The sequence below is a fragment of the Castor canadensis genome, chromosome 13, assembly GCF_047511655.1.
Source record: "Castor canadensis chromosome 13, mCasCan1.hap1v2, whole genome shotgun sequence".
NCBI classification, from domain to species: domain Eukaryota; kingdom Metazoa; phylum Chordata; class Mammalia; order Rodentia; family Castoridae; genus Castor; species Castor canadensis.
In genome coordinates this window covers 32,631,352-32,658,715 of record NC_133398.1, presented here as the reverse complement: position 1 = coordinate 32,658,715, position 27,364 = coordinate 32,631,352, and the positions used below count along the sequence as shown (strand labels likewise).

The 27,364-nt window shown below is 39.3% G+C and overlaps 2 protein-coding genes across 4 annotated transcripts in view; both read left to right on the top strand.

Annotated features, from left to right (window-relative positions):
• The window catches only part of Tmeff1 (transmembrane protein with EGF like and two follistatin like domains 1), an 84,519-nt gene extending 72,479 nt beyond the window's left edge, over nucleotides 1-12,040 (top strand). For both annotated transcript variants that reach the window (XM_020185519.2, XM_074051364.1), the window contains exons 9-10: nucleotides 7,115-7,273; nucleotides 10,912-12,040. In XM_020185519.2, coding sequence (XP_020041108.1) covers nucleotides 7,115-7,273; nucleotides 10,912-10,996 — 244 coding nt within the window. In that variant the 3' untranslated portion in view covers nucleotides 10,997-12,040. The remainder of the gene's footprint in view (nucleotides 1-7,114; nucleotides 7,274-10,911) is intronic.
• Nucleotides 12,041-12,171: 131 nt separating this feature from the next.
• On the top strand, nucleotides 12,172-26,282 carry Cavin4 (caveolae associated protein 4). 2 transcript variants are annotated; one of them, XR_012440361.1, is made up of 3 exons: nucleotides 12,172-12,942; nucleotides 19,683-21,728; nucleotides 25,134-26,282. XR_012440361.1 is itself a non-coding variant. In XM_020185521.2 (2 exons), the coding sequence occupies exons 1-2, from the start codon at nucleotides 12,535-12,537 to the stop codon at nucleotides 20,358-20,360; spliced, it is 1,086 nt and encodes a 361-aa protein (XP_020041110.2). In that variant the 5' UTR covers nucleotides 12,172-12,534; the 3' UTR covers nucleotides 20,361-22,937. The 2 variants fall into 2 exon arrangements, 1 of the variants encoding a protein (XP_020041110.2); XM_020185521.2 differs by lacking the exon at nucleotides 25,134-26,282 and having other exon boundaries at nucleotides 19,683-22,937.
• The last annotated feature ends 1,082 nt before the right edge of the window (nucleotides 26,283-27,364 follow it).

The following is a 27,364-nucleotide window of genomic DNA, read 5'->3' as shown; positions in this document are numbered from 1 at the left end:
TTGCTGCTCTGTATCTACTAAGTGATTCTGCTTCTTGCTCTTGCTGCCAGGGGCTCAGCCTCTACCCCAGGTTGGTCTAGTTAGCTACATCAGGGCTCCACACAGGGGAGATTGCTGTCGTTGTCTTCTCTTTTGCCTCTGAGAGTTGGGTCAGAATCCTTTTTCCTTTCTGTGGAAACATCAAAGCATGGAGAGATATTCCTTATTTCTCCCCTCTTTTTGTTTTAAGTAAACAAATGTAGCTGGGCACTGGTGGCTCACGCCTAATCCTAGCTACTAAGAAGGCGGAGATCAAGAGGATCACAGCTCAAAGCCAGCCCGGGCAAATAGTTTTCAAGATCCTAGCTTGAAAATATCCAACACAGAAAAGGGCTGACAAAGTGGCACATGTAGTAGAGCCCCTGCCTAGCAAGCATGAGGTTTAAGAGTTCAATACCAGTACTGCCAAACAAATACCATGATTAGCTGTTAATGGTTGAATAGTTTTGTGTTAAGTCTTTGACTTTTTTCCTGGTTGAAAGTTTTCATTGTCTTTGAAGGAGATATCTTCCTCTGACTCTTTTTTCCTAAGCATTTAAAACATACAGTTTTATAGGCCAGCATGATGGCTCAAGCCTATAATTCTGTTCCCTGGGAGGCAGAGATCAGGAGGATTGTGGTTTGAGTCTAGCCTAGGCAAAAAGTTCATGGCACCCCATCTCAACAAATTAAAAAATGCTGGGCATAGTGGTGCATGCCTATCATTCCAACTATGCTGGAGGTAGAAGTAGGAGGATTGTAGTCCAGGTTGGCTGGGGCAAAAGCATGAAACTCTCTCTCAAAAATGACCAAAACACAAAAGGACTGGGGGAGAGGGGGCATGGCTCAAGTGGTAGCGTGCCTGCCTAGTAAACATGAGGTCCTGAGTTCAAACCCCAATATTGCCCCCAAACCCGAAATAGCTGTATGAAAAAGAACACACCAGGTTAGAAACTAAATCACACAGTGGATTCCTCATGTTTGCCCACAAAGCTGTCTTGACAGGGTCTTGGGTTCTCTTGTCCTCTTGAAATGGGACATCATTCAAGACAGCTACATGAAGGATGAGAGAGGATGATGTTCTGAAAGTATATGATGCAAGGCCACTTTGTAGTATTTTACTAATTGATAATCAGAGATTTGAATGGTGCCAGGTATAGTGTTGTACGCCTATAATCCCAGCTATTCAGGAGGTAGAGCCAGTAGGATTGAGAGTTTGAGCCAGCCCTGGCAAAGCTAGTAAGACCCTGTCTCAAAAACAAAATAAAAACAAAAGCACTGTGGGGGTAGTTAAAGTGCTAGTGCAAGGCCCTGGGATTAATCCCCGGAGTGCTGGTTGAGGCTGTGGAATCAGGTTGAGACAGCCTGATAACTGGCTGAGTTGGCCAGTTATTGTCTGTATGTCCTTTGAAAGTTTCATTTTCTTCATTTCTGAAATTGGAATAGCAATAGCACCTATCTCATGTTAAAATTAGATGAGTTAGTATATGTAAAGTGTTTACTTTGAGTATTATATCTGCTATATAGTATGTATTTAATAAATAGCAATTGCTATTAGACTGTAAGCCTGTTACATCAGAGGCTATTCTACTAACCACTGTCTTGTCAATGCCTACTGTTGTAGGACCTAGCCCAGCAAGTAGTTGCTAAATATTTTTTAAATGACATGATGATTACCAACTTTCCCAGATCAGAGGAGCTTCTTAACTGCTAAAGAATCTCTTTCCTACATATGTAGAACTCCAAGAAAGCAGCTAGTCTTTCCTTTAGTCTATAAGAATATCACATGCCCCTAGTAAACAACCAGGGATGAACCACCTTCAGCCATAGTCCCATTATTAGATTGAACTCTTCTATCATTATCCCACCATTGATTTGTTCATTTATATGTTTGCTTCCTTTATAGCAAATTCTGTTTGGCAGTGGGGTGTTAAACTTGAATATGGCAGGAGTGCAGGGATCTTGCTTTCAGAAAACCATGCAGTCTGGTGGAGGAGACCCACAAATAATAAGTAGCTAAAATATAATCGGAAATATGCTATCATGCATAGATATACATGAGATGTTTTGGGACTTCAGAAAAGGCACTTCAGCCTGAAAGGGGGACTTTGTCAGAGGAGGAGTCAGATTTTACAGGAACATGTGTGTTATCCTAGGAACATGGCCCTTAGTTTAAAGGCAGTGAGAAGCTGTTGTAGGATTTTTAGTAACAGTGGTATTACTGAAAGACACTATGGTAGCATTATGGAAAATGGATTAGAAGTCTGAAAGTGAGACTTAGTAAGAAGTAAGTAGGGCTGGAGGTGTGGCTCAAGTGGTAGAGCACCTGCCCAGTAAGAGGAGGCTCTGAGTTCAAACCCCAGTATCATCAAAAAAATTAAAAAAAGTGAGAGCCTGAATTAAGTAACAGAGTTGTCCTGGGGCTGAGATAAGTATATGGATCACATAGATAACAAATAGTTCAATCTGCAGATACTGGTGATCACTTGGGTATGGGGGAGAGTGAAGAGTCAAGGTTCTTCTGGGTTGCTGGCTAGGCAAAATTGAGTAAGAAATTCATTAGGAAGAAAGAAGCAGTTTGAAGAAAATTCAAACTGTATTAAGTTTAACAAGCTTGGTCTAAGGTACCTGTAGGATATCCACTTAGGAATTTCCAGTATGCTTTAAAGGTTTCTTTAGGATTATTGTGGTTTAAGAACTCATACCTTTGAGAATAATTCCATCTCTAGCATATCCCTTCTAGTTCTACCTAGCAATCCTTCTAACCTAGTAATCCTTCAGTTTATTGACCCTGTCACCTTTTCAGTGTCTTTCACCTGCTGGATGCCATCATGATCATTTATTGTAGTTAATTCTTGTATGTGCCTCTTGTATCATCATACTCACTTGACAAAACTATAGTCTTGATTCATTCCAGCTTCCTACCTACCACACACTGATACCCAAGCAGTTGAACATGGCTGCTGTTGAAAAGCATGCCACCAGTTTAACTTGTCTCACTGACCTGTGCCATGAGGTCTCAAAGTAGGTTCTTCCTGCTTCTAATCACCACAGAATGACTATAGTCCATTCGTCTTCCTTCTGTCCTGGAAGGCTGATGTTTACCTTTAGCCCTCCTCAGATTGTCAGTATCTCCTGTCCTCCCTCATCTTTACTCTCCACTGATAATTCTGTTTGAAAGTTCACTGAGAAAACTGAAGCAGTATGAAGAGAACTTCCACAGATTGTTACTCTCATCTCACCAGTTCTCTCCCTTTTCCTCCATATCACACCTTGATTTAATATATTTTACAAATATTTTTATTCCTTTCATCTTGGGGAAAAACTCATTATCATTTTTATTAGCCACATTCCTTTTTTCTGTTTTTGGTGGCACTTGGGTTTGTACTTAGTGCCTCATATTTGCTGTGGGAATGCTCTACTACTTGAGCCATGTCCCCAGCCCCATTCCTTTCTTTTGTAGAAGAATTTGAAAGAGCTGTCTGTAGGTTGTCTCTAGTTTTCACTTTCTGTCTTTCTTGAACCCACCCCAATAAGCTTTTGTCCCTAACTTTCCACAGAGACTGTTCTCGTTGCTGAAGTCAGTAGTTAATTCTTAGTCTTAAATCACTTTTGAATGGGCAGTAGCATTTGACATAATTGATTGCTCCTTCCTATATGCTGTGCATTCTTCACTGGACTTCTAGGATTATACTCTCTCCTGTTTTCTCCTACCTTGATGGACATACCAGTCTTCTTGGCTGGTTCCTCCTTTGCTCTCTGACCTCTGCAGGTTGTGGTACATCAAGGTTCAGTCTAGTCCTCTTCCTTAGTGATTCCATCCAGCCACAGAGCTTCAATTTAGATAAATGTGCCTCCTTTACATTTCCAGTAGATACCTGACACCTTCTTTTCTGACCCATACATGGCATCACAGTTTCCCTCAACACACTTCTCTCTCTCTCACACACACAATACCTTTTAATGGTGTTGACTCCTTTCTACTAGAGGGTAAGCAGAACAGGGATCTTTATCTCTTTTGTTAACTTACGTCCCAAAGGCTCACTACACTAAAACCTGCAACACAGCAGGTGCTCAGTAACTATGCTAAATAGGTAAGTGAATGATTCAGCATATGAAGCCATGAGAGTGAATGAAGGTGTGTGGAATGAAGGAAAAGATGGTGGTGGATTTATCCCCTGGATGTTGTGTCTTTAATAACAGAGAAAGAAATAGTCTGGACATTTGTAGAATATGATGGTTGCTGAAAGTAATACCCAGGGAGGATTACTTGAATAATATATGGCCAAAGATTCTTCTCGATATTCTGATTTTAATCTGTGGATTAAGCTGAACTGTCTGAGTTGCATATCTAGGGCATTGTTAAAGCGCTCTATGGAACTGTTTTGATTTTACTGAGCTTTGGCTTCAGGCCATTAGCCTACCATGAAGGACATTATTTTAAAGGTCCTCTGAGACATTATTATATTACCGAATTTACTGCGGCTGTGTTATTGAGGATGCTGTTTTCTATATTAGAAGGTGCCCTCTTTAAATGAGGACCAATGGGACAAAGTTTCTTTGAGTTTAATAATAGTAGTAAATATGTGTCTTTGAAACAACTTGCTTGATCTTACTTTATGAAGATTGCTTTTTGTGTCAGTGATCCATCCTCCCTCCCTCTCTTCCTTCTCTTCCCTTCCCTGCCCTCCTAGTGGTTTTACACATGCACTATCATCATGATCAATTTTAGCACATTTTATCACCTCAAGAAGAAATCCCATATTAGTTATTATTCCCAAATCTTCCTGTTTACCCCAGCCCTAGGCAGCCACTAATCTATTTTTTTTGTCTGCACAGATTTATTTATTTGGGACATTTCATATAAATGAAATCATATTATGTGGTCTTCTGTGTCTGTGTATGGCGTCTTTCTCTTAGCATAATGTTTTTAAGGCTCATCCTTAATGTAGTATGTACCTGCACTTTGTTTCTTTTTATGGCTGAATACTATTTTGTAATGTGGATAATACACTTTTCAATCTATCACCAGTTGATGAACATTTGGATTGTATGCACGTTTTGGCTATTATGAGTAATGCAGCTGTGAACAGTTGTTTGCAAGTTTTTAATTTCACTGGGTAAGTGCCTAGGAGTAGAATTGCTGGCCTAAGTGATAACTCTGTTTAACATTTAAAGGAATGAAAGACTGTTTTCAAAGTAGCTGCCCTATTTTACATTCTCTATAGTACCTTCACTGGCATAAATAATCACCTTACTTTTTGATTGAGGCAGTACTATGGGTGTGAAATGGTATCTTTTTTGTGTGGTTATAAATTTTGTTGTTTTTTGGTTGGCTTTTTTTGAGACAGAGACTTGCTGTGTAGCCCAGGCTGATGTCAAACTCACTATGTAGCCCAGTGAACTGGCCTCGAACTTGTCCTCCTTTTGCCTCAGCCTCCAGAGTGCTGGGATTACAGGTGTATCTCCGTACCTGGCTTATTGTGGTTTTAGTTTGCATTTTCACATCACTACTGATGTTAAGCATGTGTTTATTGACTGTTTGTGTATCTTCTTGGGAGAAATGTCTATATAGATCCTTTGCCCATTTCTTAATTGGTGTGAGTATTTTTTTGAGGGGGGTCATTTTGGTATTAGTTCTTTGTATGTCTGAGTATAAATCCCTCATCAAATGCACAATTTGCAAATTTTTTTTCTTATTTTGTAGTTTACCTTTTCACTTTCTTTATAATGCCCCTAAGCACAAAAGAGCTTTATTTTCATTTAGTCACATTTATCTTTGTTCTTATATTTATTGTTACTTTTGGTGTCATATCTTTAAAATTATTGCCAAATACAAGGTCAGAAGATACATTCCTATGTTTCTGTGGGAGTTTTGTAGCTTTGCCTCTTACATCTAGGTCTGTGCTCTCAGGGCTACATTGTGAGGAGGAGGTTCAGCTTCATTCTGTGGCATGCGGGAACCTGATTTCTCAGCGTCACTTTTTGAGGAGACTATTCTTTCTCCTTGTCAAAAATCAGTTGACCAAGATGTATGTGTTTATTCCTGGGTCCTCAATTCTATCCCATGACCTATGTATCTGCCCATATGTTTGTTTTGTCTGCTGGGAAGCTTTGAACCAATGTGAAGCCTTCTGGCAGGTGTCTAGGAACTTTAGGAACTCCGTTGGTAAACTCATGTCACACTGGTTTCCCTGTTTCCCTTCACCCAGGTTTCCTCTGTTATTATTGTTTTTATGTGTGCTTTATGATAAACTGCCTCAAATCTTTCTGTTACGAGGAGTAGGCCAGTAATAAATACATACCCTGCCCTTAGTTTTCACATGTTTTATTCATCAGTTCTGGCTGAAGCCTGGTTAATTTATACATTCCACTTTGTCAGCCTAAAATACAAACTTTCTGTTAAATATCTTAAATGTTTCCCCTGTCAAATTATCATCATCAGTAAATGGTATTGCCTTTGTATGTACTTTTATTTGGAATTCAGGTAATTTATATGACTAGCATCAACTTGACTGCTTTGCTCTGGTTGTCATTAATAACTTATTTCCATCTCCCCCTGAATATTAAATATTTATGCTTTGTACACTGAAAAGTATCTTGGATATTATTTGGTGCCGTGTTCATAGAACTGTAAAGGATTGTACCTGTTTATTCAGTAACTTCATTTGTAGGTATGTAGCCTGGTATAACTCCAAATAGAAAAGTTCACATTCACAAGATACTTATCACATGTAATTTATACTTGTGAAAAATTGAAAACAACTGATAATATATCTTAGAATGGAGACCAGGTAAGTTAACTTATTATAGTCACTGGATGGAATATTGTGGTTGTATTTTAAAATGATGGTGATAAAGACAGTTTGGCAACTTTAAAATTAATGTGATTTAATAAAAGGTAAAAGAAACACCATATAAAATAGGCATGTCAGAAAGACTGTAAAAAATACATAGGGTTTTTTTTTCCAGGTGATGGTAAGATGATTTTCTATTCTTATTTAAATTTCTTTCTTCTTTTGCATTTTTTATTTTAGAAATCTGGTAACATATACTGTTATAATTGTCATAGGAATTCCTTTTTTTTCTTTTTCAGGTGTGAATCTGGTTACACTGGACAGCGCTGTGAAAAGACAGACTTTAGTATTCTCTATGTAGTGCCAAGCAGGCAGAAGCTCACTCATGTTCTTATTGCAGCCATTATTGGAGCTGTACAGATCGCCATTATAGTAGCAATTGTCATGTGTATCACAAGGTAGGTAACCACGGAAGAAATGTCAGCTTTGAACTGGAGGCGGGTAGCTGTTAAAATGGATGAAAACCTTGAAGCATACCCAAAATGACAGGTGCCTTAAATCTACCAGTCCATTAGGAAAAAATTCTAGGGTCAGTCAGTTCCCTGCTATTTTCATGTGAGTCTGACTTCCCTCTGTTCTGCTTCTTTAGAATATGAGTAAGAACTCATTCTTGGGGCTAGAGGCAGAAAGAATATGAGAACAGTCAGTGAAATAAAGGAATTTAGGGATCTTAGAATGGTGTGCTATGAGCACTGCATTCAAGGACAATAATGGTAATAACAGAGTCTAGAATGGTCAACACATGCACAGAAGAGCCATGCAGACATATTTTAAGCCCTGAAGCATTGTAATGTGTTTCATGCCCTGAGAATGTACTTCATCCATGGTAAATTAACAAGAAAGTAAATCAGAGAGGAAGGGTAAAACTACTTTGCTTATTACATCATTGTCTTAACATTACATCATATTCTAGGTTATAGTGATAAGGAATAGGTTTAAAATACTGTTGTAAATAAAACCATTTATCATTAAAGGGCTTATTTGGAGCATGGTTGGCATAAAATGGCTGCTTTCCAAACTCCTCCTCTTCATCCTCCTCCTCTTTTGGAGGGGGTGGGGGGTTTGGAGGGGATGGGGATTTGAGCTCAGGACCTCCTGCTTGTTAGGCAAGTGTTCTATCACTTGAGCCACACACCTAGCCCTTTTTGCTTTAGTTATTTTTTTGGATAGGGTCATGTTCTTTTTGCCTGGGCTGGCCTGGATCTCGATCCTTCTATTTATACTTCCTACGTAGCTGAGATTATAGACAGATGCCACCACACCCAACTGAGGTGTGTATAGGCTGAGACAGGGCTTCACTAACATTTTTGCCCTAGCTGGTCTTGAACTGTTATCCTCCCAATCCCTGCCTCTTGAGTAGCTAGGATTACAAACCTATACTGCTGTACCTGCCCTTGTCTTTCTTCTTGTTCACCTCTTCTTTACCTCCTTTCAGGTTTGGTTCAGATGTTCCAGAAATGCCATCTTTGTTCTTTCCTGCATTTTTCTGGGCAGAGGGTTGGAACATATCAAATACAAATATTGGTAGGCCATATTGTATGTATGGCCCTTTTATCCAAGACGTGGATAGAGCCAGACCTTTAGTAGTCTGAGCCGTCTGGAGCTGATATGATAAATCTAGAAATGATGGAAAAATGTTCTCTGAGTAATATTTTTTTATGAAATTCAGGCACTAAAGTCAGTGTGCTTTATTCCACCAGACAGATAACCTGCCCTTAGGCAAGACTACTGAGTATAAAATTGGGCAGTAGATCAAAGTAGGGACATAGTGACATAACAAATAATGACAAAAGGAAGAGAAGATAGGAAAAAAATAATCAACAGCGGGGCTGACTGTGGCCATTTAATACAGGCTCAGTGGTTAACTAGTTTGCCTGTAGTCATCCAAGTAGTAAGTGCAAATGCCTGGGTTTGGATTCAGTACATTCTGATTCTTGAATCATTCTACTTTCCACTGTGTCATCAAGAGGTGGGTCCATGTTCAGTCATGTTGGGAAGTAGGTTTGCCAGGTATGACCATTGTATGGGGTCAGAGTTCAAACTTGATTTTAAAGCAGTTTAGGATTTTTGAGCAGGGGCAAGGGGATTTGGTATAAACCATTTTTCCAGAGCATTAATCAAAGGACCATGCAAAATTCATTGAAATAGCCTCATAGGGGGATATCATTTAAGATATTAGTAAAGCAAAGCAAGAATGGGACGATAAATTATTTGAAAGGTGAAAGAAAGAAATAGGTAAAGGGAAGACTTTTGAGACTGGGCTGTGTTGTACTCTTGAAGGATCATAGGATGGAGGCACTGAAAAGTGGCTTTGAGTTCAGTTCCTTTCTTAGAGAAGTGAGGAAACTGTGTTTCTGTTGAAAAGGTCAGAGAGCTAGGCAACCCCTTTTAAAACTCTAGCCTTTTATCCCACTATGTGTTTCTGCTCTCAGTGTGCTATTATCCCCCACTACTAAATTAACATTACCTGGAAGATGTTTGTTAGGTTGTTACCTTTGAGTTTACACCCAAGATCCATTTTCTGCCTTCTCAGCCTCTTGGACAGTGACACTGACTCTTCATTATCCACTATTTTCATGACTGTGGGGTCATCTCAGTGTGTTTATCACAGATTCCTCCTCGAGGCTTTTTGTTGTGGTAATCTCCCTCCCCACCCAGAATGTCTTGTTATCTTGCATTTGGAATATTACAGTTATGTACTTGGACTTAACACCATTGAATTTTTAAGGAGTGCCTCTCCCCCACAGTCCATTATGGGACAACTGTTATCTCTCCTGTGGTGGCTGTTGGTTGCAAGGAATCTTCCTTTAAAAGGATGTTCCTACTGACCCACTTATCAAGACTCTGTGAGTCACATTTTCTTCTTTGATGCTGAGGCTATTCTTGTGTGTTTTTAGACTCATAGAATCATAGATTGGCAGTAACCTCAAATATCATACTAGCCGAAGCGCCCTTTATTTTATAGAAGAAAATTCCATGGCCCCAAGAAGCTGGGGCTTTTCCAAAGTCATGATGATTAGTGATGGTTAAAGAAGGTTTCTTGACCTTTCAGCTAGTTTCCTCATTTATGAAATGGGTATGATTTCAGCTCTGTCTACCTAAAATTATTTTTATGAGGATGAGTGAGTTAAAATCTTTTAAAAACCATACCACAAAGTGGAAGTATTATTATTAAAGCTTTTAAGCTAAGGCAAAGCAGTTCTCTGAAATTGGATAAAAATGTGGAACATTATAGTAGAAGCATTCATTATTCTAAGACTTTCTTTCCATTAAGGAAAATTGAGGTTGAATAGCTAGTCATTAATAAGGCCCAAACTCAAAATTGCCAGAATTCATTTCAGCCTCTTTACTTTGTGTAACATAGCACCTTGTGCATAGTAAGAGCAAAGTTTACAAAGTGTGGGGAGAAGTGCAGTTACAATGCAATGAGATTTGCTCCACAATGGAGAAACATTTGTCATAAAATGAGAGCAGAATCAAGGACTATCTCATTCTTCCCTCTGGGGTTCTGTGATGTGCCCTGGCAGGGTGTGGAGCAATCCCTTTTAAGTCCCTGTCTAAAATCAGTGGGCATTCCAGTGTGCTCATATCTGAGGTTAATAATGCCGAATTCTTGCCAATTTCTTCTTTTCAGCTTTTCTTCTCTTTTTTGGGAGTGTCACAATGCTCAGAAAAAGCACACAGGTCAAGATCTTTTCTACTGTCATAGGTTTCTTATGTTATCAGTCACTGTAGCTAGGGAATTGCCACTCTGGGTGGATGGGCATTTCTCTCTAAGCATGTGCAGTAGTACACTGGAAATTAATTTTGCGTCTCTCTACTGTTAATTGTATGTCTGATCCCCCCAACTCCCAGCATCACAGGGAAGATAGCAACCTGCCATCATACTCATCCTCACTTTGTCTTGCACCAAATAGCATCGTGTTGCCTTTCCTTGTAACTGCACGAAATATGGCTTTATGTGTGATGTATATTACTGTAGGAACCTTTGAAATTTATTTAACAAAATTCCTTCTCTTCTCTTCCTCCTCAACAGAAAATGCCCCAAAAACAATAGAGGACGTCGACAGAAGCAGAACCTAGGTCATTTTACTTCAGATACATCCTCCAGAATGGTTTAAACCGATGACTTTTATATGCACACTGACCATGTGATGTACATTTATTATGTCTTTTTTTAAAGAATGGAAATATTTATTTCAGAGGCCTTATTTTTGGACATTTTTAGTGTAGTACTGTTGGCTCGTATTTAGAATATTTAGCTACAACAGTTTTGGACTGCTTAGTAGTCTTTGTTTTATGTTTTTAAATACAGAAATTGATTTCACAAATTTGTACCACATGGTAATATGAAGACTTGTTCTTTACCCATGGAATGTAATATTTTTGCAAAGATGGACCCACTTCACAAATGGTTATAAAGTCTTACTCACTTCTTCCACAATGACCACAGCAAATTTACCAAGCATGAATTAAAGGTAAAGATGTTTACAGATTACTTTTCTTACAAAAAAAAAAAATCTAGACGACACTGTGTTTAAATAGCTATTTAAATGTTTTTGAGATTTAGTACTTGGTTTTCTAGACACTGCCTACTGCATGAACTGTAGAGCTGTGTGTGTTAGATGTAAAGTATTTATAAGATGTACGGACTGGAATTTGATTATTCCTCCCTTTGAAAAAAAATAATTCTAATAATTTGAAAAAGTACCTGGTAGTAATGTTGGAACAGATCACTGAAAAGTAGACGTAGATATTCCCAAAAAACAGGCTGTTTAATAACAAATTGGAATAAAGCCTGTACTATCCGTTAAACTACTTTAATACACATTCACTTTTAAACAAAATACTTGTTTTAACATAAATAAATTGTATCAAGTGTTTGTGAGTACAATGCAAAAATAATTGTTACTGATTGGTGCTCTTAAAGTGAGCTTAAAAGTGACCTAAAACCTCTATCCAAATTGGTCCCGTAGTAATAGCTATATTAATAGATTGTTGGTGTTTAAAGTTCTGAAGTGTGAGTAGAATGTATTGAGCTGTTAAATGTGTAGCTTAGTTTCTCAAAAGTATGCATGTAGAATTTAAAGAATATGTTCAAAATTAAGTATTAATTTTAATATTTGGATTGGAAAAGCATGTTATAATATAATGTTTTCACTATATGGCCTCTGTTTGGTGTGTTTATTTACTATTTTCTTTGATGCTGATAAGTATCACTTATCACTTTGATAAGTGATATTAATAGTTCAGAATTCCCCATTGCTTTTATAAATACTGCTTGAAATGAGCTAAAGACAAAAGCTTCTTCACCCAGTATTTGAAGTTGACTTTTTTGTTACTTGGCTTGTAGACTTAACATTAATAACATAGTGGCTTAGTGAACTTTTAAAAACAGCTTTCCTCTTCTACCCACACAGTCTTATTTGAGTCCTTTAGTAAGTCAGCAAGCATGTTTGGAATAGTCCCCAGTGCTTTGCAAGGGCTCATATTGCAAAGCAGTCACGAATGGGTATTTGTAGTTATAAATACTTGACCACTCTCCAGCACTGGGGTTTCCAACCCTTGAAGCAGCTCTGTTGCCTGCTGTCAAGCTGCCTTTTGGTTTCAAGTGCCAGAATTGATTGCATAGGACATCTTTTGCTGAGAAACTAATAAAATGGAACATGATGGGTCTGCTCCAAATGCTGATAAAATCCACCAGAACCGCTTGTCAAGTGTTACCGAAGATGAAGACCAAGATGCTGCTCTTACCATAGTGACTGTGCTGGACAAAGTAGCCACCATCGTGGACAGTGTACAAGCAAGCCAGAAGAGAATAGAAGAGAGACATAGGGAGATGGAAAACGCCATAAAATCTGTCCAGATTGATCTGTTGAAGCTTTCACAATCACATAGCAATACAGGTTATGCCATTAATAAGCTGTTTGAGAAAACCAGAAAAGTCAGTGCTCACATTAAAGATGTGAAGGCTCGGGTGGAAAAGCAACAAGTTCACGTGACAAAAGTTGAAACCAAGCAAGAGGAAATAATGAAGAAAAACAAATTCCGTGTGGTCATATTCCAGGTAAGTGCGCTTGTATCTGCTTGAATGCCATAATCTCTGGCATCCTTTAATTTTCAACATGTTATATCAGGGGTTTCAGCTGTTATACACATTAATACTGTGGAGCTCTGTGTCAGCACAGACTTCAGGATAAAACCATTTCAGTGTTACCTACCGATATTATCTATCATATCAGTATTCTGAGCTTCTCAACCATTTCTTGTAATATGAACTATGGCTCATAGCTAAGGCTATTTCTTGCCCTTGAAATTTAATATTGGCAAGGCTCTTTGAGATATTAGCCTTATTAGCATGATGCTCTCTCATAGATTTTGAGAATGTTAGAACTAGAAGAGTTCTAAGAAATCTCTGGCTTAAAACACCTCTTTGTTGTATAAAAGAAGAGACTGGGAGGGTGTAGCTTAGTGGTGGACCACTTGCCTAGCATGTGTGAAGCCCTGGGTTCTGCCCCTAGAATCCCCTCAAAAGAAGAAGAAACTGGGGAGCACTACCCCCACAATAATGGTTGTACTCTATGGAGAGCCCAGAAAGTCCAACCAGTAAAATACAAACTTTTAATGTAGTTTGTCTATTGGAATTTTTACATGTAAGTCACCATAATAAAAAAAGCTCTTTCTGAATGAACAATCAGGAAATTGCTTTATTTCTATGTTATTTTAGTAACATAATATAGAAGTCTAATCGTTCCTTATTTGTTTGCAAAAGTCTTTATTTAGTGATTTTAATCATTTTTGTGTGGCATTGTGTATTGAGCTAAGTTCTTATAATACTGTGCTCAACGCTTATATTTTTTGAAATAGAAGCATATCCATAGCCTGCATTATACACTCAATTATTTTTTAAATTCTTCCAAATTAAAGGAAAAAGTTTACTGTGGGAAGAGTCACAAAGTAAACACACACACACACACACACACTAGGAAACTCATTTTTGGGCAGTTCACAAAAGACTAGAATTTTCCTTTTCCCTTTTTAAACACTGACAGTTACTAAAATATGAACTTAGATTTTAAGGGGCCAAGAGAGCAATCACTGTAATATTCTGCTGGTAGGAACATTTCTGGAGGTAATTTTGGTAGTATTAGGATCTTTAAAAATTTATAAACCTTCTAGCCCTCAAAATGTGTGACACAGAATTTGAGCTAAGTGTAAGACCAAGAATATGTGCATTTGTAAAGTGTTACCATTTATGTTTTTAAAAGGGATGCCTGTGTGCGTAGGGGAAAAGGAAATCCCTAGAAGAATAAAAACAAAATGAAATAGGAACATAGTTGGATTATGTGGCAAATATTCCCAAACTAGTAGAGATGTGGCCGTAACTCTCCACAGCATTCTTTGTGCATTAGTCAGTTCTCATTGCCCTTTGTTGACTGATTAGTTACACTGGGATGGTAGAGTGGTATTTTGGACTTGTCCTTAAGAGCTCCTGGGTTGCTTAGGAAAAAGAATAGGGTGGGGAGAGAAGAGGTGCTTATTTAAAAGGTAGACAGATTGGGTAATATTAGAAGTCCTTTTCCTTCTAGGTCCTTGGGGGCCTTTCTCCAGACTTAAACTTTTCACCTTACTTTCAGAGGCCAGTTCCAGTGTTAGCACACACAGTGGGGATCTAGATTTGCTATTGGAAACTGTGGCATTGTTTCTCCTATTCACCTTCCAAGGGCACCAGCACTAGCAGCTATACCTCCTCTCCCCATGCATGTGGTGTGCCAGGAGATATAGTTGGTGCCCAGCATTTCTTCTGAGGACCTCTGGGCAAAGTAAGTAGGACCAGATTTTAGTCAAGATTTACAAAAGCTACAGCAAAGAAGTTTCTGATAAGTTCTATCTGACCCTGTATATTGACATCATTCTTTTTTTTTTTCCTTTTAGTTTTAAATTTTATTTGTCTGCTTGGTTTTTTGTGTCAGGGTTTTACTATGTAGCCTAGGCTGACCTGGAACTGCCTCTGCCTCCCCAGCGCTGGGCTTATAGGCATGAACCACTATGGCTGGCTTTTTTTTCCTTTAAAGTTGAATTGTTTCTCTATTTGCCTCTTTATTCCTTGTAACTTATAACTTTCCCTTTCTTTGAGCTCTTATAGCTTATTAAAGAAACAAAAGTGCTGGTTTAGGATAGATCTCTTTTAAGATACTATGCCATGAAATTAAGTTATCTGGAGTAAGTAGCTGTTTGTCAAAAAGCAACTCTTTTATAAGCTTATAGAGAAAAGATAAAAGCACATGCAATGGACATAAAATTCAGATTTCTAAATTCATTAAATGTTGGAACCCTACATATGATATTCACATGGTTATTCTTAGCAGCTAAATTAGTTATAATTCATTCTCATATAATTAATATGTATAAGTGGTTATGTGAAGATTGTCCTTTCTACTACAAGTAGAAATGGAGCTATGTCAGCCATAGTACAGTTTGATTTCCATTTGAGTTTTTCCCCAAAAGTTTCCTGGGTGTATCTTGACTGTATCTTTATTTACATTCTATCTCCAATAGTTGGCTAAACTTTTGCTAAATTGTATATATTGGCATTTAAGAGTTTATCTTGTATATCCTACATAATAATGTATTCTGTTTGAACACACTTTCATCTTAATGACCCCCTCACTATACAAGCTGGAAGCCATACCATATCTTCTAAAATTTTTGGTTACTAGCCACAGGTCTATGGTTACCAGAGGAGGCATTTGGCCATTCCCTAATGATAACTCCCAGATCTGTATGTACCCCAAATTCCCTTAGCTGTGTTTTTGATAATCAAGTTCCCTTTACTCTGGCCGACAGTACTTATTCTGTTACAAAAATGGTATTTTTATGTGGACTTTTCCAAACAAATATAATTGTATTTGGGAATGAGCTGTCACTCAATCCTACAATCTTGGATTATTATTACAGTGTATTTACCATTAATCATGGCATTACAGTAGACCCTTGGTATCTGTGCATATATGGTTCTAAGGAGAGTGCCATTGAGGAAAAAGTCACAAATGCTCAGGGTGCATAGAGTTTAAACACAACCATGATAATGCGGACTGACTTGAGAGCTTCTTCATATCAGTTGAGTGCTATAATATATGTGCATGAATTTTTTTTTTGACCACGTTTGGTCAAAAAGCATGTAATAAATCCACGATTAATACAGATTTCCTGTGCTGACTCAATAGAGCTATAATAAATAGATCTCCATGGCAAGTCCTTTTTTGCCTCTGCCTCTGTTTTACTTTCTTTTCAAGCCTAAATTTGTACTATTCATTGTACATTTGAAGAGAAGGGTATGTGATTCCTGAGTTAAGCTGTATCTGATGTCCTTGCAGCAAGATTGTGAGGGTTTTTTCCTTACCAAGCACTAATTACTCTTTGGCTCCTTCCTTTTTCTAATTATACCTCTCAGGCCAGTCCAGCCCACACTGTTATTGAACTACTCCCTGCAGCAGGTGTCAGGAAGCGAGAGGAATAACTTCACTGCTTCCAACTGATTCATTGGAGAGTTATGAGACACCCACCTCTGCCTTTTTTAGCTCTTAGACTCTCCAATCTTGTAGCCATAGAATTTAATTTAAAATAAGTTTCTAAAGGAATAAGATGCCAGGAATTTCTTCTTGAAAATCAGGCTGATTAAGTTTTAGAGTATATGTAAATGTGTTTCTGTATATTATCTTTTTTGATGGGATAGAATTAATCTCGATCTCAAGTTGGTACACAGTTTCTTTTAGAAATTTTAACTCATGAATCAGTTAAAGAAATCTCATGATTTTTAAAGGTTTGCCTCTTTAGTTTCAGAAAACATCTATAAATAGTGAGCTGGGTTCCTTCATACCTATGGTTGGGCCAGCTCTGAAGACCATAAAGTGTCAGTCATCCCCTCCAGAGCAGTTCTCATCCTACTCTTTTGAGACATTTGGTATTTGGTTCTTCCCTCTTTTCTTGAAACTGTACCCTCAGCCTCTGGGGGTGCTGGTCTCCCCTGTATTTCTGCCTGCCTCATTGGTTGATATTTTTCCTTTTTTATTTTTTCTCATCTACAGTCCAAAATCTATGATCTATAACACCCAAATCCAAAAAATTTCTGAAACCAACTTTTTTTTTGAGACAAAAATCTTACTATGAAGCCCCTCTGGCCTTGAACTTGTGATGCCTCTATCTCCTGAGTGCTGTGGTTAGGTATGGGCCATCCCACTCAGCAAAATAAAACCATTCAGTAGTTAAAAAAAAAGAGGCTGAGTTATAGTCTTTCTTGTACCTTAGTGTGTGTATATGTGTATGCATATGTATATATGCATATATATGTATATACGTATATATATATATTTTTTTTAACTGAAAAAATGCTTCTTCCCAAGATCTCACTGGTTAGTTTCCCAAAACTTGAAATATTCTGAATTTTGAAATGCATCTTCCAAGGAGTTTTGAATTAAATAAGAGTGTAGACCCATTCATTCATTCTCTTAGTGATTTCTTCTGGTGTCCTGACTTTTTTGTTTTGTTTTCTTGTGCTGCTGGGGAGTTGAACTTAGGGCCTTGCACATGTTGGGCAAGTGCTCTACCACTGAGCTACATCCCCAGCGTACATGATTTTTCATTCCATGTCTATATTCATGACTCCAAAATTTGTTTCTCCTGCCCAGACCTCCCTCCTGAATTGCAGACTCACGTGCTCCTCTGCCTTCTCCAGCCATGTACCTGAGGACTATCCTTGACACACACTAACCCCTCATCTAGTAGCAAATACTGTTGGCTCCTACCTGCAGTCACAGCCAGAGTCAGACCATTTCTTTCCCCTCCTCTGCCTATGACACCCTGGTCCGTCTCTCACCTGCTGGAACTCAATGCTGCCTACCTGTTGTCCCTCCTTGTTATCTTCCCCTGTAGCTTGCTTCTGTAGAGTGAGTCTTTTACAGCGTGGGTGGAATTGTGTCGCTCATTTTCCCAAACTTTAAAAGCCTAACCGTCATACTCAGAAAAGGAGCCACTGCCTGTATTATTGGGCACAAAAACCTTTGTGAGAGTGGCCCTCTTCCATTCTCTACCTTCTTTCCTCCTTCTCTTGCCTCTTGGTCAAACTACTCCAGCCACACTGCCCTCCTAACTATTTCTCCATTCCTTTTTTTTTTTTTTTGTAGTATAGTAGGGTGTGAACTCAGGGTCTCACAGTTGTTGGGCAGGCATCTGCCACTTGAGCCATGCCTTCAGCCCTTTTTGGTTTAGTCATTTTTTTCAGATAGGGTCTCATGGCTGCCCCCCCCCCCAGCCAGGGCCAACCTCAGATCATAATCCTACCTGTGCCTCCCCTGTAGCTGGGATTAGAGGTGCATATTACTATGCCCAGCTTGTTGGTTGAGATGAGGGTTTTGCTAACTTTTTGCCTGAGCTGGGCTCTAACCATGATCCTCCCAGTTTCCACTTCCTTAGTAGTTAGGATTACACGTTTGAGCCACTTTCTCCTGTGGCTCTCCATTCTTCCTGCACAACCTTCAGGTCTTGGCTCAGCCATCACTTTATTAGTAAGGGCTTACCAACCACCTTATTAGCAAGGTCTTTCAAACAGCACCCTCTCCTTTCACTGAATACCCCATCTGTGCTTTCTTTTCATCTTAGCACTTATCATCCAACATCCTATATATCTTTTTATCTCTCTTTCCATGAATGTAAGCTTTCTGTTTTCTTCAGACTTGATGTGTGGTGGGTGCTTAGTGACTCAGTAATTTATTAAGTATACCTACTATGTACAAGGCACTCACAGATGCTAGTCCTAAGTCATAAATGAGGTACATTATCAGTTCTGCTTTTGGGGAACCTGTCATCTTGTGAAGGTGACAGGAGCACATATATAAGTGAGTGGAATCCAGTTCAACTCAAAGTGTAATAAATGTTGCAATAGTGGTATGTTCAGATCCTTTTGGTGTACTTATGGACAAGAAAAGTATCTACTTGGGGTAGTTTGGACCTTTGAATTGATTTTTGAAGAAAGTTATCTTTCATAAAGCTAAAAAGAGGTGAAGGGACATTAAAAGGTATCAGAAGCCACGTACACAAAGTTACAGAGAGAGATGAAAACAATTTATTCTTGAGAAATGAGTGGTGCTGGTCTGGAGAAGGGGGAGAGTAGAGTCAGGGCAAACTGAAGAGCTTTCTAGGCATGCTAAAGATTCAACTTCTGTCTTTTGAGTATTGATGAGCTCCTAGAAACTTTCGAGGAATATCATCAAGCCTGTGCTTCAGAACTATTTCTCAGGAAATGTTCTGGAGGGAGAGGGATCTGTGAGGAGTTACTGTATAAGTTCAGGCCTGAATTAAGACATAGGTAGAGGAGTGAGAAGAGAAAGGTAAGTTATTGTGCATTATTACTGGCTGGTAGGGCTTGGTGACCAGTAGAATATGGGAAGAGAGAGCCAGAAGAAATATTTGGAATGATGATTCTGAGGTCTCCATCTTGTGTGGCACCTGGATGGTTATTAGTGCTGAAGGCACAGGAAAAGATGTTCAAGTAGAGAGGATGACATGTGAGGTACCTGAGTTACATGCAGTGGAGAAGTTTGCCCATCATTTAGATATGTCTTCATCAAGAGGTACAGATAACATATTCATGAGGAGAGGGCCAGGGAAAGAGAAACCCAGAGAAATGTCAACTTAAGGAGCCAGCAGAGGATAAGGAGTACGGGGAGGTTTGCTAGGTGTGGCGAGAGGTGAGAGAACTGTTCTACACTGCAAAGGAAGCACTAACATGCTGTTTTCCTTCTCCTTCAGGAGGAAATTCGGTGTCCGACATCCCTGTCTATTGTTAAAGACAGAAACCTAACTGAGAACCAAGAGGAGGAGGAAGTCTTTGATCCCCCAGTAGATCTTTCATCGGATGAAGAATATTATGTTGAAGAAAGCAGATCTACCAGGCTTAGGAAGTCAGGCAAGGAACGCATTGATCATATCAAAAAGGCGTTTTCCAAGGAAAACATGCAGAAGACACGACAGAATTTTGACAAGAAAGTGAACAGAATTAGAACTAGAATAGTGACACCTGAGAGGAGAGAAAGGTTAAGGCAGTCAGGAGAGAGGCTGAGGCAGTCAGGAGAGAGGCTGAAACAGTCAGGGGAAAGATTTAAGAAATCTATCTCTAATGCTGCCCCCTCAAAGGAAGCTTTTAAGACGCGAAGCCTTAGGAAAGCTAAGGACCCGAAGGCCGAAGGTCAGGAAGTGGGCAGGGATGTTGGCGTGGACATCATTGCAGGGAGTCCATCTCTGGGCCCCATCCATGAGCTCCACCCTGATGAGCTTAGCGAAACAGAAGAGGAGGTGTCCGGGGCAGGCTATGCTCCCCAAGAGGAAGGGGGCATCGCAGTCTCTGAGCCTTTAAAGGTTACTTTTAAACCTCAAGTGAGGGTAGAAGATGATGAGTCTCTCTTGCTAGATTTAAAGCAGTCTTCATAAAGAGGAATTAAGTATAAATCTCCTTGATCATGCAGTTTAAATTGGAATAGTTGTCATTTACATGTATATGTCACGTAGGAAAGCAAATGGTAGTCTGTTTAATTTCTTATGTTTAAAATCTTTAACTTCCTTGGGAACTCTTTTCATTTCCTCTGAGTAGATATGATTGTAGCAGCCTTTTCTGACACTCTTTAATTTCCTTTTCCCTCTAGGCCACTGAGAAAGTAGTTGCCTAACTGAGGCAAGTTAGGGTCATCCAGAACATATGAAGGGCAAATTTTTCCCTGCCATTTACATGCAAATTCTAAATTTTTGGTCTTAGATTAATGTGGCCAAACTCAAAGGATAATTAATACCTATTGTGTGGACTATTTCATCCAGATGTTCAAAATCAGTAGATTCATTGGTAAATCAGTAGCTACACCCCTTTTGAAGATTTTGCACAAAAAATTGAATTTCTGGACTTAAACATTTAGCTAGCTTCAAGTCACCTGTGTGTTCTCATTTATAGAACTGGGAGGGCTTTCCTATATCCTCTCTTCTCAGAAGACTGTTGTGAAGATCAGAGGAAATGGCACACACTCCGGGGGAACCAGGACCCCATCCAGAGAAATACAAACAATGCTGGTCCCTCAAAAACAATTGAAATAATTATACCTTGTGGAGAAGCCATGAGCCCCAGGCTGAGAGGGCATAGGTTGGACAGAAACTAAATCTGGTCTTCACAAGTCTTTTCACAGACTCGGGAATGGAAAATCATTGCTTGGGAGATTTTTGTTTTTCTTTATCAAAACTTAAAACAAAACCTTGGGTTTAGTTGGGTCTTAAAATGTGCCTTAGAAAATCCTTTTCTGAAATTTTCTTTTGATTTAGATATAGGGTGGACTATGGCAAGTTTTGTTTGGGCAGCATGGTACGCAAGACCGTGGCTCTGCTGTCAAGTGGCCTTTCCAATGTCTGCCCTGGTGCAGTGGGTTTGAAAAGGACCTCCAACATTTCTGTTTTCCAGAGTGAACCCTTCAGGCTCAGCTGTCCAAAGCAGTATTTGTAAATATTTTACCTTAGCTGCTTTGGAGGAGGCCAGACTCCCCTTAGCACTAAGCTTTCCATCTGTGTAATCAGGTACTCAATGTTGCTGTTAAAGAAAGAGTGATAGTCACACTGGTTCTGCACTTTCAGCACCTTTAAGTCATCTGCCTTTTTTTTTTATATGGAAAAAATGATGGAATTGTTCAATTTGTAGAGTTTAACAACTTTTCGATCGTATTTTTTTCTCACTTTCAGATCAGTGTTGGATCATATAGTAGTTAAAAATAACATGCCAGATGTGGTGGTACATACTGTAATCTCAGCACTCAGGAGGCAGAGGTAAGAAGATCATGAGTTATGAGCTAGCACGACCTTGTCTCAAAAAAGGAAAAGCAAAGTACACATCATACACCCAGACAAATCAGCTTTAAAACATTTAACTCAATGGCCCAGATATTTGTTTGGGGAGTTTAACTTGGCATCGTTTCTCTTCACACTGCTTCAATGCATAAATTGTTCATGTCATTATGTTTTTACTTGAAAAGTAAAGTGTATGCAACATTGAATAAAACTTTAAAAGAATAATTCTAAAAACATGTTTATTACAGCTTAGAAGGAGCTTGGATGCCAAATCGAAGAGTAACCCTTCTTATAAATAGATATGTTTCTAGGTTAGGAAGAATGTAAAGTTACAGGTTTTTTCTTTCCAGCACCATGCAGAATAAATATCAGTTGGGGTAAGATATATGTCTGCAAATTTTATCGTCAAGGAATTTTTCTTACTGACCCCTTATTAACCAAATTTGACAGGTTATGGAAGTATATTTGAGTTTTCATGAGGGAAGAGTTACAGCCTGGTCAGCTCTTCATAATGGTAGATTTTGTGCAACTCCAGATGTGCTAAAACAATCAAGTCCCTTGGAGGTTCGTGTAATCTTGTACTGCTTCCTTGCTGCTAGAATTTTCCTTCCGTGTCACATTTGTCAGTGGTTCTTTCCATATTTAGGGACATTTCTTAAATTTCACACTCATCATTTCTTCTACGTTCACCATTTCCATGGTACAAAAATAATGGTCTGCAAAGTCACATATCTCACTTAATGTATGGAATATTCTACAATGTTCATTATTTTAAAAGTTTCAGAAAACATAGAAGTCAGTACCCAACAGTGTTTTAGAAATTAAACATATGAGACTTTAATCTGTTTATTCAAATAAAACCCTGAGGAGGATTTATCCCCCATCTTGCTCTGAGGCAGAGCAGTGCAGCATCTGAAGCTCCCAGGGCAGGGAGTGAAGCACTTCCCCACAACAGATGAAGAGGGAAGTGTAAGACGGTCCCTGCAAGTGATGATTCAGGCCCTTTCCTCTATGGGTGGACAGTGGCTCAATCCTGACTTAAAGGTTAGAGAAACAGGGCTAATATAAAATGATAAAGTGCATGAAAGTTCAGCTTGCTGAGAGTATACTTGTGGATGTGTGAACTTCTACTAGCAAGTTCTCACAAATTAAAAATACAAGCCAAAATAAAAATACAAACCATTTTGAGTTCATTCTTTGCTTTCAATGTCCGTTAAAGGTTTGGTTTAGAACAAGGCCTGACATTCATTGTGATTCTTAACAACTAAAAAAGCATGGATCATGTTATAGAAAATATTCCTCAGAACCATTGTTAACTGTATAATTCTGATATATGAAATCACTGGGCCTCCCCCCCCCACTTCTGAGACATATTTTCTATAGTTTCTTTTACTGAACCCTGCTAAGAAAATGTACATAATTGTGATTCTCAAATAAGGTGAATAATCATTATGTTTTCATTGTCAATTCTGTTTGAATTTGAGGCATTCTAGTACCTGGTGTGTAGAGAATGAACAATGAAATAGCTTCATTCTAAAGTTTGTGTTGTTCTTGTGACTGCCTCTCAGGTTATGTCTGAGGATTTATAGCTGCCCTTCCCAGATCAGAATTTGTCATAAGTAGTGAAGGGGGATCTAGAATAACTACTGCCTCACTGTGAGTCCCTTAGGACATACATGGGACCCTGGGAGGGTAGAATAGGAACAGAATGTCCCTGGGGTTTTAAATTTCCTTTGGGCATCTTCCTAAAGTCAGAGTCAAAAGCCCCACCCGCCCAAGATTGCTGTATTACTTGATACCTTTACTTCTGCTGTATCTATGCTTGGAATGTCACCATTCCCTTCATTCTGGGAGATGACTTTCAAGTTCTATAATGATGTAGATTTCCTCATTTTTAACTTTCTGGTCATCCCCTAGAGAGAGTATGATTAATTACCTCACATATTCAGTATATGTAGACAGTGTATGTGAATATTGAGGATTCGAAGATGAGTAGAAACTCTTTCTTCCTTCTTTCCAGCCCTTATCTCAGGCTCATAGTTCTGGGAGATAGTCAAGCAAAAATTGAGCAGTGTGACTAGATGTTCATGGTAGCATTTTGATCACTCATCTGCCCTAGCATGTGCATTACATTACAATTTACTTGTGTAACTGTCTTCTAGTCTGGGCTTCCCAAAGGCAGGGACTGTACTTGCTCATGTTTGGGTCACCAGCCTTGTAGAGTTTTCCATGTGCTGGCCACCTGTATATCATGAATTCAGAGATGAGAAAGGTGGCCCTTGTGATGAGGAACTTTTCCCTAGTGGGGAGAGATAGACTCATTATGCTCAGATTCAAGAAATGATGGAGCAAAGAGGAAGAACACCTGAGCAATCTGGGGGAGGCTGTCAGAGAAAGCTAGAGAAAGTGTTGCTTAAAATACAGCACTTGGAAGGGCAATCAGAAGTCAGCTAAGTAACATGGAATTCAAGGCAAGATGAGGCTAGAGAAGTTGTATGGAGAGATTGAGTCATGCCACAATGAATGCTTTTGAAAGGATGCTCTATTAACAGACCAGAGCCATGTCTTTGCATTTTTCTAGGTGAGAGGAGTACCCAAACTAAGACATTAACCAAACTGTGGGTTGAATAGACTTGTATGGGTTGTGATTGGAGCAAAGTGTTGCCAGGCTTCTGACTTGGGCAAATGGCTGGGCACAGGAAATTCAGGATTCCATGATTCTTAGCTTCCTGATGCTCTTCCTTTCTCTGCTCTGATAGCCTTGATTATTTGTCCCTTGGTGTAGCCTGAGGAACACAAGGGAACTCTGTGCTCCATGTCTCCCACACTAAAGGTCTGTTATTCCAGCCACGAAGGCCTTCACCTACACTTGCAGAAAGGCAGGCTTGGAAGAGCTGCTGTCTTGGCTGTAGCAAGCACCTTCCCTACCCCAAGCTCCCCCACGCTAAGTCCTTGAGAAGCAGAACTGCTTTGCAGGGGGAAAGCTAATGTCGTTTTCTCTCCCATCTATTGTTTGCCCAAGGCCAGAGTTCTGCCTGCTCAATGTGTGGTTCACACAAAAGCTATCCTGATTCTTAGACTAGGTTATTTACTTATTTTTTCTGATGTATTGTTTGGCCCCTGAGAGTTGCATGCTGACATTTATTCTAGCTGACCACAATAACAGCTGCTGTAACCTGCTACATTGGCCAAGGCCAGTTGCTCTAGTACACAGTGGCTGTTCACATCAACTGCCATGGTTGCAGCAAGAGCCTCCAGCTCATTAGGATTCTTTGCTTTCATATTTGGTCTCTTGGTGTCTGTCATGTCACATCTGAGTCAAAGCATCAAAAAATGTATTAGGGGTTCAAGATGGATTTGATGCAACCCATTCTTCCCCTTCAGGTTCTGGATGATGGAGACTTCATATAAGGATTGCTGACAAAATGGACATTGAGCTGTCATCCTTATGGGTTGGGCAAACTTCTAGCAAATGCCCCTAGTTTAGGTCATCTGGTAAGTTCTGTTGGTAAAAGATGGCCTAGACCCAATACAGGAGATAGGCCTTCCTTATTTTCCTGGGGATCTGCATGCCTTTGTGCAGCAGCAGGGGGAGCAGCAGGAGGGGAGTCCATCTCATCAGCTGGCATAAGGGCCAGAGGCCTGCCTCATGTACTCAGCCAGTAAGAGCAACAGGAGTGGAGGGCTTCCTCTGCAAGGTGAGTACCAACTCAAGTGGGCAAGAAAACAGGAGGTGGAGAGGCAGGGCCTCAGGGCAGAAAACCCACACCCCTGAATGTAGGATTCATTCTGAAAGCACAGCCTGGTTTGTTCTTTCGTGGCCTGAAGTTCAGAGTTAAACATGGTTGCTGCTACTACTGAGACTGTTTTGGACACCGAATTAAGGTGGAGGCGAGTGAGCAAGTTAAGATATTGCAGATCCTAGGGAAGAGGGCAGGGTACTCTCACGTCTCCTAAATAGGTGAAGAGGTGGGTTCTAAATTCAGGCAGTTCGAAGGAGTGGGTAAGATTTTACTTACCTTCCAAATTAAGCTCCTCTTCTGAACAGATGTTCCTGGGCTGTCTTTTGAAGGAGAATTTTCTCGTTAAGAGTCTTTGACATCATTACTTAGAAAGTTCTCTATCACCTGATTTCCATCCCTTGACTTAATCCACCTCAAGAGGAACATGACATATTGTTCTAAGGGGAGATTTAGAACTACAATGAGTAGTTTGGAGGGTTTGGCTCCATTTCTTACTGTGAGTCCATTAAGAGATTACTCCTGGTGAAAGTTTGCCCACTGTATAATACTGTAAAGCAGCCAAGTTATTCTAATAATCTCATGGGCCAATATTCATAATTTATTAGGTTCTCATTAGACCTTTTATCTGAACAGGCTTTAAATTCTTAACTGTAGTTGGGTAGATACATTGTTTTAGGGTAAGATAAAACCCATTGTAATGAATATCACTTTAATTGTATAAGCACCTTTCATGTGACCACATTTATTGGAAACATTTTTATAAGGAGAATGAATAAATTAACTGTGTGTACTTGGTTCTAATTCAAAGTTAAAAAGAAAGGTTCAGAGGGAAACACTGATACACTTGTTGACAAAATAGAGGACTAATTTTTTTTAAAACAGGAAAAGAAAATATCTAAACTATAGATTGTAAATTCATGAAGAAAATGCACCAAAATATTCTGCACTTGAAATTCATGCATCTTTTTCACATAAAAAGAGATAGTAAAGGCCCAATGTGGGGGCATGTACATTTGTTTGAGGCCAGTCTCTGGCAAAAGTGTGAGACCCTATCTGGAAAAAAAAAAGCAAAAAGGGCTGGGGTATGGCTCGTGGTAGAGTGCTTGCACAGCAAACTTGAGGCTCTGAGTTTAAACCCCTAGTACCGCCAAAAACAAAACCCATAAAGCAAACAACAAAAAACCCCACATGTTGGATTTTTCGGGGAAATCTGGGTTGGAATGTTTAGTTAAATTTTTTAGTAGCTATTCTCTCTATGATGATAGGCCTGTGAGGTTGGAGGGGCTGGAGAATAGTTAATATTGGTTAGGATCCAAAAGAGGCTGTGACTTGCTCCTGGGGTTTGAAGGAAACCTAGCCATATGCATATACTGGATTATTTTTCCTGACTTTCTTTCAAAATTTGTTCAGAAAGATTGATGACTGTTACATTAAAACAACAAAACAAAACATCTAGTGGCTCCAGGAGGTGTAAGAATGAGGGGAATGGACATGGAAAGCACGAAACTTAATCATAGGTCTTCTAAACAAAAAACAAACAAAAAAGGCCCAACTCAACCGTGAGTTAAGGGTGAAAGCCAGGAATAGCGTGTGTGGAGGAATCTGGAATGGTCTTTGTTGCCACTGAGGATAAAGCAAACAAAAATTGAGTTTAGGATTCAGGAGAAGGGAATCAAAGGCTCCTGTGCTACAGAAATGTCTCTTTCCAGGGATGTTTTAAGAATTGAACAATTCTCTATTTGGAGGGGGCATAGTAAATGAAGTGCCCAGAGATGAATGCACGCATCATGTTTGTTTTGTTCCAGTTTCTTGCAGTGGGCAGTGATGACTGTCATATTCACATAGCTCTTTTTGTAAAACCTTGTATAATAA

Coding starts and splice junctions, on each gene's coding strand:
- Cavin4 (XM_020185521.2), top strand. CDS start 12,535: ATGGAACATGATGGGTCTGCTCCAAATGCTGATAAAATCCACCAGAAC. Junction 12,943..19,682: donor TCCGTGTGGTCATATTCCAG/GTAAGTGCGCTT, acceptor CTTCTCCTTCAG/GAGGAAATTCGGTGTCCGAC.